A 15,269-nucleotide genomic window follows, 5' to 3' on the forward strand; every position below is an offset into this window, starting at 1 on the left:
TAATATAAGCTAAGCACTATGTTAATATACTATACACTGTCTCGTCTAATCCTCACAACAGGGCTATGAAGTAGATAGAGCCTGTGATCATTTCCATACATACATATATACATATACATATATATGTTTTTGTCCACAGTTTCTGGCTCATAACTCCCATAGCCTTTGTTACAGTCTTGTTATGTTAGGGTGCTTTAGGCCTCAGAAAACAGAATCTATTTCTGACTTTCTCCTCTCCTCCTTTCACCTGCTCCTTCTCTCCAAAGCGGAACTCTAATCATCCCTGCCTTTCTCTGACCTATCTTGTCTAGCTGTAGGTCATAAGACCCCCATTTCAGAATGGGTCTTGCCCTATATCCTGGAAGGAATGCTGAACAGAGAAGCCAAGAAGAATCTGAGCAGACAGGCCTTGCTGGGTTTCCCCACTCAGTCTATTAGTATCAGATCATATCTTTTTTGTCCAATCACATTTCCAAAATGATTGTCCATGCTTCAGTCATGCCTATCCGTTGAAATCTCCATAAAAGGCTCAAGAGGATGGGGTACAAAGAGCTACTGGATAGCTGAACATGTGGAAGTTCCTGGAGGAATTTCCTGGATATCAGAGGCAGGGAGGACACAGAAGCTCTGTGCCCCTTCCCATACTTCACAGTATGCATCTCTTCATTTGTATCCTAGTATCTTTTTTTTTTTTTTTTTTGGAGACAGGATCTCACTCCTGTTGCCCAGGCTGGAGGACAATGGTACAATTATGGCTCACTGCAACCTAGACTTCTCAGGTTCAGGTGATTCTCCCACCTCAGCCTCCCAAGTAGCTGGGACTACACTTGCAAGCCATGACGCTCAGCTAATTTTTTGTATTTTTAGTAGAGACAGGGTTTCTCCATGTTGCCCAGGGTCTCTGTAATATCTTTATAATAAACTGGAAAACATGTTTCCCTCAGTTTTGTTAGCTCCTCTAGCAAATTAATACACCCCAAGGTGTGTATTAATAGGATTCCTCATGTGTAGCTGGTCAGTCAGAAGCACAGGTAAAACAACTTAGGGCTTGGATTGGCATCAGAAATGGGGGTCACTCTTGCAGGACTAAGCCCTAAACCTAAGGGATCTGACCCTATCTCCAAGTAGACAGTGTCAGAATTGAATTAGATGATACCCAGCTGGTGTCCGCTGCAGAATTGATTGCTTGCTTGTTGGTGGAAGAAAACTCCACACATTTGGTCACAGAAGTCTTTTGTGTTGATTGTCATGATGTGAGAGCAAAAACTGTTTTTCCATTCATATATCTCTTATTAGGTACAATATAAATCATTAAAAGACAGGTTTGCTGAAAATACCTTAAAGAAAGCCCAGTGCAACTCCCAGCACACAGTAGTCACAAAACTTTCAAAGAGAGTGCATATAGTTATCTCATTCTTTCCAAATGGCTGCATTATGCTACATTTCCTTTTTAAGAATGCAGCAAAATATATTTAAACATCACCTCTACTGGAGGTCACTCAAGCTGTATGCTATTACAAGCAACAATGCAATGAATATACACATGATCCTTTACATTTTTGCCAATCTGTTGGATGAAAATTGGTATGATTGTGTTTTAATTTGTATTTCTTTGATTATTAGGGAGGTCAGGCACATTTCGTGTTCACTGGCCATTATTTCTTTTATGTATTTTCTATTCATATCCCTTGACTATATTTCTACCGGTTTGTCTTATTCTTTTGCAGAAGCTTTTCATACATGGATAGGAATCTTTTCTCTTTTATATTGGCTGTAAAATTTTCTCCTTGTCATTTATTTTTTTAAATTTGACTATGGGGTCTTTACCATAATTTTACAATTTTTTTTTTTTTTTTTTTTGAGAGAGAGTCTCACTCTGTTTACCCTGGCTGCAGTGCAGTGGTGCAGTCTCAGCTCACTGCATCCTCCACCTCCTGGGTTCAAGTGATTTCATGCCTCAGCCTCCCGAGTAGCTGGGATTACAGGCGTGTGCCAACGTGCCCAGCTAATTTTTGTATTTTTAGTAGAGATGGGGTTTCACCATGTTGGCCAGGCTAGTCTTGAACTCATGACCTCAAGTGGTCTGCCCACTTCGGCCTCCCAAAGTGCTGGGATTACAGGCATGAGCCACAGCGCCCAGCCATTTTTACAATTTTTACATATGAAATATAACAATCTTTTCCTCTATGGCATCTGTCTTTTGTGTCCTGTTTAGAAAGGTCCTCTCTAACCCAAGAGGTAAAAAACATTCTCCAAATCTTCATTTTTTTTGGTTTTGTTTTCCTTACATATCTTCTAAAGTAAGGTATTTTTGTGAATGGTGTCATATAAGAATCTAATTTTTAATGTTAAAGTTATTGATGGATTAAAAAATGCACACAGTAGTCATAAATTCATAAGGTAACTAGTTATGAATAGACATAACAGAAACAATCTGAAACGTCACATTTTCATGCACTATGTATACATACACATACACAGGGTATCTTTTTGGACTCTACTTAGTTTCTAGTAATCTAATCTGTTTGTCTATTCTTGAGCTAGTACAACATAGTTCATTTTAATATATGTTTGGAGAAAATTCACCTCAGAAGGTAAGCTTCATGAGGGCACCCTACCTATCCCTTAGAGATGATTAAATGAGTTAATACATGAAAGCAATTGGAACAATTCCTGGCACATAGTAAGAGCTCTCCAGATGGTTATTATTAAAGCCCAGTTCTACCATCATACTACATTTTAAGACCATCTTTGCTGGCTGCCTTCTTATATCTTTGGTTCACAACTATATTCCCAGTGGCTAGACTAGTACTTGGCACGTACTAGGATTTGCTAAATACAGGTTGAAAGAATGAGTAAATGCACAAACCTCAGGCATTCTGAGCCTCAATTTCTTGACTTTCTGTTTTTCTCTTGTTACAATAGAGAAAGCTCAGATTTATAGTTGGAAGCCTCTCTAACGTAAAATAGGCTCAAAACAGTTTGTGCCCTCCTGGCTACCGTAATAAAACATCACTAAATCATTATTGTCATCAACAAATATGTGCAGAGCAGTATGGTAGATGCAGGGGATGCAAAGATTCTACACAAGACATACTCTCTGCTATTGTTCTGGTTGGGAAAGAAAAGTATGTTTATGTACATGTGTACACACACACACACACACAAAATATACTTAAGAATATCAGATATATGTTAAATGCTAAATAGATGACACAGATAAGAATACAGGCCATAAAGTCAGAGGACTGGGCTTCTCTGAACCATTTTTCTTGCTGTAAACAAAATAGCAATTCCTACCTCCTAGAATGATTCTATTTAGAAGAGAAGGCAGCCACCAAGATGGTCTTAAAATGTAGCATAAGTGTAGAGCTGGACCTTAAATAATAACCATTTGGAGACCTCTTATTATGCTCCAGGAATTGTTCTAATTGCTTTCATGTATTAACTCATTTAATCATTCCAACAACTCTAAGGAACAGGTACTATTATTTTTTTCCCAATTTGAACAATGAGCATACTTAAACTCTGGAGAATGTAATGAGCTGGCACAAAGTCACACTGTTAAATATAAAGCAGGGGTTCAAACTAGAGCCACCATCTGCCTTAAAGCATTTAACTACGATATGAAACAGCTTCGGCACACCTTCAAAGGGTAGGATTTACACAGACAGGTTGAAGGAGACATAACCACCTACCCCAAAATCAATTGACAAATGTGCCTAAGGCAGAAGGTGAGGGAGGGCAGTTGGATTGCGTAATTACCCTGAAAAACCACCTGTTATGGAAACCATCTGTAAACTTTCTCTTGAGTGTTTCTCCTATAATTCAACACTTCTCCCATAATTCAACACTTCTCCCATCTTTACATTAAATTCATGAAATTTGACACAAAAAGACAATTATTTATCTATTTTAAGGCTACTACCCTGTTGCCAGGCCACCGGGTCCGGCCCAGCCTTGATTCTTCGGGAATCACGTCTCCCTCGCCGCGCCTGTTACTGCCTCCACGGATCACTGTGAGGAAAATAAATGAAAAGGAAATTCAGTGCGATCCTGTTGCGGCTGATCCTAAATGTCTGCAGTTGCTAGCTCCGAATCCTCTTTCTCCTCCCCACTACACATCCCCTTCTCCAGTCCTAGGACCACAAGAAACTTCCTCTGGTACAAAAAGGTCAGAAAACGATTACTGAGGTAACAGCGTCGCTTCAAGACTAAGGACCGAGATTCTGGGGCCGCTGGGCTCCTTTACTCCAGATTCTAGACCCGGCTTTCGCGCTACCAGGCCTTGGATAAGACACTAGGCCCTGTGCCTGGACACTGCACCTCCCCAGGCCTCAGTTTCCACACCAGATCTCTACAGAGTGGGCGTGAGGGCAGGCCGATTCTCCCGTTAAGAGCTCTTACAAGCCGGCTGACTTCGTCCAGGAGCCTGGGGTCCTGGCCTCCTGGTAGGCGCCCTGGGGCCCTCTCCCTCCCCAGCCACCACCTCAGATAAGTTACCTCATCCTCGCTTCGCGTTCTTCCACTAAAGAACCTGGCTCCCACGCCGCACTACAGCGCCGCGGCCTTCCCGGGGCAGCGTGCGTCGCGACGCGGGAAGGGGCCTGGAGGCGGGACTAGGAGCCTCGGAGTCAAGGGGCGGAGCGCCCTTTGCTAATAAGCCAGTCAGAACGTGAGACGCTCCCGGTGGGGCGGTGCGCGTCGAGCGCGGGGTGGAGTCTGGGTGACTTGGCTGGCGGGATCAAGTGCAGCTGCTTCAGGCTGAGGTGGCAGATAGTGAGCGCTGGTGGCGGAGTTAAAGTCAAAGCAGGAGAATAATTATGAATAGCGCAGCGGGATTCTCACACCTAGACCGTCGCGAGCGGGTTCTCAAGTTAGGGGAGAGTTTCGAGAAGCAGCCGCGCTGCGCCTTCCACACTGTGCGCTGTGAGTGAGGACCATCCGGGGATAGAGGGGGAGCCTCCCGGGATGGGGGTGAAGAGGCACAAACCCCTCTGGGTTTTGTTCCCACAGTACCCCTTACACTGTTGGAGACTACGGGGCGGGGAGGGGGGAGGCAGCGCGATCTTCTATCCTGCTCGGAGTCTTAGGGGGTCGGTGGAAGGAATCGGAGTAGAGCAAATGTGGGTAAACCCTGGACAGAGAGCGTTGAGACCAGCAGACAGGAAGGGAAAGCGTGAAAAAAGTCTGTAGAGGTGACTGTGGAGACAGACGTGACAGGTGGATGATGCAAGGGTGGACAGGAAAATAATAAGGTGACAAATGGGAAGGGACTAAGGACCGAATGCCGGGGAAGTTGAATGCCTTGAAACTGGTGGGGCAATATTCTCTCTTTTCATCACTTTTTCTCACCTCTGGCAGATGAGGGTTCTTATTTGGTGTGTTCTTTGCAAAGAGAGAAATTCTCAACCGTTCCAATGATCTGTATATCTCTTTGGACCCCAGATTTCACTCAGTTATCAAATACTGATTATCAAAGTATTCGAGGGTGTGTTATTAATTTCTTTATTTGGAAGATGCTTACCTCCCTATGATTTCTACCCTTTGGTTTTCTTTATGTCCTCTGGAACTAGTTTTAATAAATTATTCTCTTTTATGTTGTTGGAGTAGAAAAAGCAGCTCTTTTGCTTTAGCAATTGGATGATATAGATTCCAGGAAGGAAAATATAGCATATAAGTTTTTATGTGTAAGACATTCGTTTTTTGCATAACAGCTGTCATAGAATTGTAGAGCGGGAAGGAAACTTCAAGATCACTGAATTATAACTTCTCATTTTTCTGTGGTAAAACTGTTAAGTATTTTTTCACTTCCTTTCCCCAGCCTTGCCCTTCCTTAATATCTCATCATTCCGCCTTTCTCAGTCATTCTGTTCTCGGGTTGTTTAGAGACCTTTGTGGTTTTTACTCCGAAATGTTCCATGGTTCAATCAAAACAACTAATTAAAACATACATTCTCCCAAAAGTTTATTTAAGTTGTAGACAATTTAGTTATAGTTACTCAAAGTAAAGGTATGAAGAACCACTGGTTTTAACCCTGCAAGAATATATTTACTAAAAGGGTTTTTTTTTTTAAAGCAAAATTAACATCCAATTGGTAGAATAAATGGGTGAGATATTTGTGAACAGAAACTCTTCAACAGTGTCCCTTGTTTATTCTTCTTTATCATATACTTTCTCATCCAGAGCTCCCCACGATGAGATAGTGCTGTGCTGGCTCTGCAGTTTCTCTCTCTCTTCAGTCCCATTTTCTGGAAGTGTGATATGCGTCTTTATCTGGTTTCTCCATGCCTTTTTCTCAAATAGTATCTACTCTCTCCTTTTCTCTTCCTTTTCAGGTATGCAATAGTCTTAATATTAATTTCTCGAGTTACAAGGGCTTAAGATTATAAAAATTTGCTTAAGAATATATTTCTATATGATTTGGGTATATATTCTCTTATGTAGGGCACAAATCCCAATTTAAATGAATAAAAAATTGCCTTTGAAAATAATCTTGCAGGTCCTTCAAAGCCTTTCATTTATAAAGGTTCTGAAAATGCCAGTATCTTGAAAGTCAGAGGATCAGATGATCCAGCTACCAGAATGAAAATAAACAAAAATAAGCAAAACAACAATAATGACAATAATAAATAAACAAACATACATGTTTGAATACACACTTAGTCCTGTGGAAGACAGAACTATTAGAAAGGTTTTCAGTCCTTATTTTCTTTTATTGTTGTTGTTGAAGCAGGTGTGGTAATGGCACAGAATCATTTTAGATTTATTTAAATAAAACTTTATTATTCTTGAGGACAGGTTCATTTCCAATGTAATCCTCACTCTTAAGAACTCAGAGTGAGGTTTGAAAACTGTAGAATAGTATGAAGCTGATGTTCATGCAGATAAGGTGGACCTAATTTATAACCAACCCTCAAGCCAATGTCATTGGAGAGAAAGTAATATTCAGCCTTTATGTACAGGAGCAATTCTGCCTGTCTGATATAAGACTTCTGGCAAACCCGGATGTGAATCCTGGTCTCCACCACCTATATATATAATGTGACTTTGGGAACATTCTCTAAGCTCTCAACCTCAGTTTTCTTATGGCTAAAAGATAATAGTAATATTTACATTTCATGGTTTGTGTAAGGATTAAATAAGATAGCATAAACAACCTGGAACAATATTTGCCACAGGGTAGAGAATAAATAGTAGTCACCATTAATGTTGAAGAGTTATATTCATATGTGTACGAGGGGTGCTAATGAATGTAATTTAGTCAGACTTTGAAACAGCATTTATCAGAGTTTAGCAATAAAAACTATCAAAAAGATAGTCTGGCATGTGGTAGGAAGGGCATGGGATGTTCTATCAATGATAAGCTGAATGCTTAGCAACAGGTGCTTTACCGGGTAGAAGAGTTTCAATAACAGGACCTACTAGAATCAATTTTGAATTGGGAGTAGTACTAGTTTTACGATTTATATCCAGATAAGGGAATGAATTGTGAAATCCTAAGTTTGTAAATGACACCACTTTTTTGTGTCCTTAAATGATGAGCTAATGAGCAGTGTGGGTTTTGGAGTTGGTTGAATTCATTCAAATCCCGGAAAATAAACTGATGATAATAATTGTGGATTCTTATGAAAATATTGGCATTATGTGATGTTACAGTTAAAATAATCAGAAAAGCGATAAACATTGGCAGAAAAGGTATTAAATACAAAGTACAAAGTGGTTTTCTACTCTTCATGCAATATAATAAGTAATTCCATTGTAAACCTGAAAAAAATTGCATAGATGAAAGAAATCCAGAGAGAATAAATAAATGGTAAAGTTGGTAGTAGGGTTTCCAAACCAAGGAGAACTGAGAAATGAACTATTTAGTCTGGAATCATAGCAACTTGGAAGAGAATACGTTTGACATTTAGAAGCATACAGAAAGTATGAACATGAGATTATTCAACAAATTCTTTAATTCTGGAACTAAACCACTTGAAACTCGGAAGTTATATACTTTAAAAAAAGTGTGTGAGGACAAAAGACAACACTGCTTGATATAATGGGTAATAAAGAGTAGAATTTATTAATCCTAACAGTAGAATAATTAGAAATGTAAATAGATTCAGAATAGTTTTGGCAGATTTATTGATTATGAATTCATGTTTATCATTAAGTAAAGCTAAAGATATTTTGCATACATTTGTCTCTTGCAGATAATCTCATATACTATAGGCATCTATGTAGTCTTCAGGGACCTGTGAACCCCTTGGGATTGTACAGTATTTGATATGTATGTTCATATATGTATTTTTCTGTGGAGAAGATCAATGATTGGTCTATAATTTTCATCAGGTTTTCATAGGGATGGATTTATGACTGTCTCTCATCTCCTAATACTGCTCCGCATACACATACATACAAGTTAAGATCTGTGGATGTAAGACAAATAGGCTATATAATATGAGAATATAAATTATGTGGCTTGAGTTCCTGACTTCATCATTTATTGACTTCATTACTTTAGAGGAGTTCTCCATTAGTAAAAGGTGGGCAAAATGTTCAACCCAAAATTTTTTTTGTGAAGATTAAAATTGATAGTATATTGTAAAGAAAAAAATCACTTCATAAACACTAAAACAGAGGTTATAGATTAATAGCATATAGGCTGAGCTTGACTTTAGAAGTGCTTTGTTTGGTCTACACCATTGTTGTTTTATCTTGAGTTAGTTGCAAATACCTAACATTCAGGACCTTTTATATAAAAAATCTAGATTTTCAGCTTATCTTTAAAAATCAGACGATAAGCTGGCAACATTGATCCCATATCTTCTCTTGGCAGCAGTTGGGTGGAGCAGAGTTATGAGATTGGGCTTATTCATCCTCTGTGTGACTATGATTCCCACTGGTCAGCTTGACTGCCTGGGTTACCTTGCTGGCCTCTCTAAAGCATCATTTAGCTGTAGTTAAATGACAACCATACCTTCCAGTATTTCCCTTTGTGTCACTGTGAGAAAAATATTAGAAGTCAGAGGGCCATAGTTTTATTCTGGGATGTCATTTCTAAGGTTTTAAATATTTATCATAGAAAATTCTTTATTGTCAAATATTAATAATGGATGCTGTCTATGAGAACAGAAGTATACCGGTGAAAAGTATGAAAGGAAAATGGCAGTCTAACCTAAAGAGATTGAGAGTTTTGAAGTAGATATGAATCTGAGCCACAGAAAATAATTAGAAAACAAGCATTTTACACATAATTTAACACTTTATATATACTTAAAATAAGTTTAGAAGTGATTCAGAGAAGAGTGAACAATATGAACCTGAATGAACTACAAGATCTCTTCTGTATCCATTACATTAAAGGCACTGTGCTAGAGCCACTATGTGGAGAAATTAAAGTATGAGTACTATGCTTTAAAAAATTACAATCTAATAGGACATGTCCACGAAAAGGTCAGGCACCGTGCCTCACGCCTGTAATCCCAGCACTTTGGGAGGCTGAGGAGGGTGGATCACGAAAGTCAGCAATTCAAGACCAGCCTGTTCAGGATGGTGAAACCTTGTCTCTACTGAAAATACAAAAATTAGCCGGTTGTGGTGGCGGGCGCCCGTAATCCAGCTTCTTGGAAGGCTGAGACAGAGAATTGCTTGAACCGAAGAGGCGGAGGTTGCGGTGAGCCGAAATCGCGCCACTGTACTCCATCCTAGGCGGCAGAGGGAGACCCTGTCTCAAAAAAAAAAAAAAAAAGAAAGAAAAAAGATAGAAAGAAATAGATAGTTGAGGACCAGCCAGGCGCAGTGGCTCATGCCTGTAATCCCAGCATTTTGGGAGGCTGAGGCGGGTGGAACATTTGAGGCCAGGAATTCAAGACCAGCCTGACCAACATGGTGAAACCCCGTGTTTACTAAAAATATAAAAAATAAGGCCGGGCGCGGTGGCTCACGCCTGTAATCCCAGCACTTTGGGAAGTCGAGGCGAGCGGATCACGAGGTCAGGAGTTCGAGACCAGCCTGACCAACATGGTGAAACCGTCTCTACTAAAAATACAAAAATTAGCCGGATATGGTGGTGCACGCCCGTAATCTCAGCTACTCAGGAGGCTGAGGCAGAAGAATCGCTTGAACCCGGGAGGCGGAGGTTGCAGTGAGCTGAGATCGCACCACTGCATTCCAGCCTAGGCGACAGAGAGACTCCGTCTCAAAAATAAAAAAAATAAAAAAATAAAAAAATTTCCGGGTGTGGTGGCATGTGCCTGTAATCCCAGCTACTCAGGAAATTGAAGCAGGAGAATCGCTCGAACCCGGAAGGCAGAGGTTGCAGTGAGCTGAGATCTAGCCACTGCACTCCAGCATGCAGGACAGAGTGAGACCCTGCCTCAAAAAATAATAATAATAAATAAAGTTGCGGATCAACAAAGTCCACTAGTATAGGCACCCACATAGGGCATGACGATAACTTATTTATAAATAGTGAAAGATTTTATGAGGCAGTTACTTCATTTCTACTGTATATATCCATATAAAATGACTTTGGTTCTTATTTTAGATTCATAAATGGTATTTGCTAGCCCAAACTAAAGATTTTTCCTCTCTTTGTTGACATTGATATATCTTGGCCAACCTTTCATCTTTTTTATTCTAACTGGGTTTTGCAGTTCGTTTTTCTAGCTTTAGAAAACAGTTGCATGATCTTGGGCAAGGAACTTAATTTTTTTCCACCCTCACTTCCCTTATCTGTAAGATGGGGTATTCACTACTTTTCAGGATTGGTGTGAAGCTTCAAAGTAAAAATCATCAGGAAAAACTTTTAAAATTGATCAGCATGTAATAGCTGTTGTTGTTGTTTTGGTTCATATCTGTGTTCATTCTCTTAGATTTTCTGGCTTCTTCTACTTTATCTCTGTGATACTTACTCAAGTTCAGTTCTGATTTTTTTCTCCTCAATAGCACTGTCCTTTCAACAATTGACATTATTTAAAACTTATTTCCCTCAGTCCAAACCCTTTTTCAAGCATCTAAAACTTAACACCTTAATTATACCTTTCACTTTTCTCACTTTGACACTGCTAACAAACTCCTCAACTTATTTTCAGTCTAATCTTTATCCTTTGATTCTTCAGTTATACTTTCTAGGGATATACTGTAAATCAAAACTCTTTCACATTTTCATATTGCTTATGTTATTTTTATAACTGTATCTTAAAATCTAGGAATAAGCATCAAGACCTTATTCAATTTTTAATTAAAGCAGCATGAAGAATAAACTATATTATAAAAATACTTTCTGTAAATTGTTTATATTCATTTGCATTTATGTTTATTTAAGGAATAGAGGAATGGATTTCATTTATTTCAGAGTTGTTATAAGAGGTAAATATGAAGTGTTAAGCATGGTGCCTGGCATGTAGTAAGTGTTCCATAAATGTCAGCTATTTTAATTGTCATCGTGAAGCAGGGCCAGCCTTTGTTTATTTACAGAGCAATAATTTGATGATTATTGGAAAATTCTCCTTTCCCAAGGTTTGCTAATTATAATTCCCTAAATTCCACTTATAAATATCCATTAGTTTGGATTTAGACTTTCTGTCTTTGGGGCCTTTTTGTTAATATGAGGATTAATCTTTTGGAACAATGGGTAGTAACTGGGAGGGGCCTCTGTGGAGCTGGTAATGTTCTATTTCTTGATTTGGTTGGTGGTTACATGTGTCACTGTGTAAAAGTCAAAGCTTAATTTTTGTTCTCTTTTGCATTATACCATATTTTAATAAGGAGCTAATGTAAATATACCACAGGGAACTATATATCAGAATTATTAGTTGTTGATGTATATTCGTATGAATTAGTTTTAAATGGCTTTAATTGCTTAGAGGTTTTAAAGCTTGTTTAACATGTGAAATATCTTAGTACACTGAATTTCCTCCTAGATGATAGATTTTAATGGCATCGTTTGAACTATGATTTAACTCAAAATTAAATTTTATTTTAAGATCTTCTAAAGTGACAGATTTGGTTAAATTATACATCATTTAGTGATGTACATATTCATGAAAAAAACTGTTAAACTAGAAAGATTACTTTTTCTTAAGTTTCTTCATTAATATGTACTGTATTTGCTATGTATTCATTAATTTTGTTCTGATAGAATGACAGACAAGTGGTAGTAGAATGACAGACAAGTGGTAGTAAGCACCAAAGGTGCTTTAAAAAAAATTTATGGGCCAACATTCATGAACTAAGTCAGCAGCCATTAAAAATGACATAAAAAAGAAAAATTTATTGGAAAAAAGGACTGAAAATTGAAAACATTCTACCTATATCAGTTTTTTAGCAAGTTGTGAAAACACTGACATTATTTAGTTTTTAGCAGTAGAACACGTTAGTCAGGTTCATCTTGGTCTAAACAGGATTCTATGGAAGCATGAGTGTCAGTAATTCTGTTTTTAGAGTATAGCTATTTCTTTTTTCTCAGAATTATGCATACAGAAATAAAGAAACTAGATTGTATTTTGTTTGTTCATTTGTAATATGAATACTTTAAACCATTTTAATTACAAAGCTCTTGAAAAATGATTTATCGTTCTGAAACATGCTCATAATTTTTATATCCAAATATCATTACATTTTATAAAAATTGGTATTTGTATCTATTTTTAGATGACTTCAAACCTGCTTCTATTGACACTTCTTCTGAAGGATACCTTGAGGTTGGTGAAGGTGAACAGGTGACCATAACTCTGCCAAATATAGAAGTGAGTATTTCTGTATATTTAAAGTGATCACTTTTGTGGGATGCTCAGTAAATTTAAATGAAAATAATTGCACAATTTGTGTAGTGATAATTGGTTAAAGTAATTAGTAAGCACAGCAAAGCAAAAACCATATTTTAAACTACTTTAGGCAAAAAAAATCTTAAAATACTTTAGTCCATTTAATAGTTCCAAGAACTATCATAGCAAATGATTTGAAAAAAAATTAGAGTCTAAACAAATATTTATTAAATTCCTACTAAACACTGACCTTAGGATAGTAACATATCCCTTGCCTTCTAGTCCTAATCTTTTATAGCAGACAGACACATAACATCTAGTGTTATAAGTTAGAGCATATATGAAATTCTATGTAACCACATAAGTAGAAGCAAATACTCTGCCTGGTGGAATCTTAAAAAGCTTCATAAAGCAAGCAATATTTCAGCTGAGCCTTTAAAGGACAAGTAAGATTTTATTGGGTAGACAAGGAGTAGAATAAGCAAACAGAACATTATGTGAAAAGCTCTGATGCTGAAAGAACAAAGAGTTTGTGGAATAAGTGACTTTATGTAGTAAATCATAGTATAAAGAAAAATGGGATGGGCGCGGTGGCTCACCCCTGTAATCCCAGCGCTTTGGGAGGCCAAAGCGGGTGGATCACGAGGTCAAGAGTTCCAGGCCAGCTTGGCCAACATGGTGAAGCCCTGTCTCTACTAAAAATACAAAAATTAGCCAGTCGTGGTAGTGGGGCACCTGTAGTCCCAGCTATTTGGGAGGTTGAGGCAGGAGAATCGCTGGAACCTGAGAGGCAGAGGTTGCAGTGAGCCGAGATCACGCCACTGCACTCCAGCCTGGGCGATAGAGCGAGACTCCTCCGTCTCAAAAAAAAAGAAAGAAAGAAAGAAAGAAAAAGAAAAAGAAAAATGATTGATAGCAACAGAGACTAGAAAAGTAGGTCAAGATGAAATTGTGAAGGATATTTTATGTTGTAATGTAGAATTTGGACTTTATCCCGTAGGTATTAGAAAACCATTAGAAGTTTTAATACAGAGAGGTAACATGATTAAATTTAGATTTGTTAGATTAGAAAATCTCTTTCTTTTTAAAACCACTCCTCAAACTCTGGCTGAAAGTCCCATGATTAGAATTCTAATGATTAGATTGTGTTTTTGAAAGAACTTCAGCTGGAGTTTGAGGAGTGGTTTTAAAAAGAAAGAGACTGTCAGGGAGGCCCTAACCAAAAGTTTTGTCCATTAAAAAAATTTCCAGATGTATCCAAGTAACGGTACCAAATACTATTTGCATACAAATACAAGTTCTTTGTTGTATGCTCTAGTTTTCTCAGTCCTTGAGTTAGAAATTTTTGAGTATTCAGCTTAAGTTTCTTTTTCTTTTCTTTTATACTGACTTTGTCTATTCTCAGAAAAAAATCAAGACTGTAACTTTATACTTTAATACATAAAGAAAATGCTGGATTTTTTGAGATTTTTTGTTTGTTTTGTTTAATTTTTGTAATGGGGTGGTTTTGTGCTAGTCCGTCCACATTCTCCTTTATGCATTAATGAGATGGTTTACCGTGGTTATACATATAGCAAGTAAACTCTCTATCCTCTCATCTGCTGTCTTTTTCTTATTTTTTATCAGTTAACCATTTATTGAGAGCCCACTGTTATGTCAGACTGTGTCAGTTACTGTCTCTGGAGATTTTCCTAAGGCTAATTAAATTTGTATGGGCTTTTTATTGAATATTTCTATTTGTTCTCTCTGGCACTGAAGGAAATGAAAAATCTATTTAGTATGAGATGTTGTAGATAAATTAATCTTTGTATTACTCTGTTATGAAAAATTGTTCAGGTTCTAGTATCTCTAAAACAATTTGGAAATTTAATCTCCAGTAACCTAAGGCTTCTTTGCTTTATGATGTTTATTAAAGAAAAACCTGAACCAACCACTGAATTTTAAGAGTTTAAAGCCTCACATTAACAACAGGAACCATTGCGCCATTCCACTCCAGCCTGGGCAACAAGAGCGAAACTCTGTCTCAAAAAACAAACAAACAACAACAACAACAAACAGGAACCACTAGTCTATTGTCTCAGGCTATATAGTATTATTGATCAGTAATGATTGGTTTGCAGAATCACTTTAGTTGGATTTTTTTTTTTTGCCAAGTAGAATATTGTTTTCTCAAGTTGCCACCCTCCCATCCTCATCCCTTGCATTGCTCTTCTCCTCCAAAGAAATGAGGTTTCTTATGTTTAATAATAAACCCTTGTCATTCATTCATATCTTGCTTTAACCAAGAGTTACCATCTTCCAGGTGTTTGGTTATGGTCTCAATTGAAATATGTCTTAAAGGAAGCACAGTTACAGGAGGCCTATGTTTTCAAGCCTGTGAATTGTAAATTTCAGAAATTGTAAAGAAATCATTTGGGAAAAAGTCACTACCACCACCACCGCCCCTTTCCACAAGCCCCAACAGATATGTCCAAAAAAGAATATGCCTCAGTATTTGTGTGTGTGTATAT

The 15,269-nt window shown here is 37.8% G+C and overlaps 2 protein-coding genes across 3 annotated transcripts in view; one reads left to right on the top strand and one right to left on the bottom strand.

Moving 5' to 3' along the window:
- Positions 1-4,696, bottom strand: part of IQCB1 (IQ motif containing B1) — a 65,023-nt gene extending 60,327 nt beyond the window's left edge. The window contains exons 1-2 of the mRNA XM_031009797.3: positions 4,504-4,696; positions 3,929-4,017 (exon numbers count right to left, since the gene is read on the bottom strand). The gene's annotated coding sequence lies outside the window, so the exon portion shown is untranslated. The remainder of the gene's footprint in view (positions 1-3,928; positions 4,018-4,503) is intronic.
- Positions 4,696-15,269, top strand: part of EAF2 (ELL associated factor 2) — a 50,113-nt gene continuing 39,539 nt past the window's right edge. The window contains exons 1-2 of one of the 2 annotated variants that reach the window (XM_055383785.2): positions 4,696-4,929; positions 12,647-12,741. In XM_055383785.2, the coding sequence (XP_055239760.1) occupies positions 4,824-4,929; positions 12,647-12,741 (201 nt within the window). In that variant the 5' untranslated portion in view covers positions 4,696-4,823. The remainder of the gene's footprint in view (positions 4,930-12,646; positions 12,742-15,269) is intronic. The other variant, XM_004036157.3, reaches the window with a different exon arrangement.

The sequence above is a fragment of the Gorilla gorilla genome, chromosome 2 (assembly GCF_029281585.2).
Source record: "Gorilla gorilla gorilla isolate KB3781 chromosome 2, NHGRI_mGorGor1-v2.1_pri, whole genome shotgun sequence".
Lineage (NCBI taxonomy): Eukaryota > Metazoa > Chordata > Mammalia > Primates > Hominidae > Gorilla > Gorilla gorilla.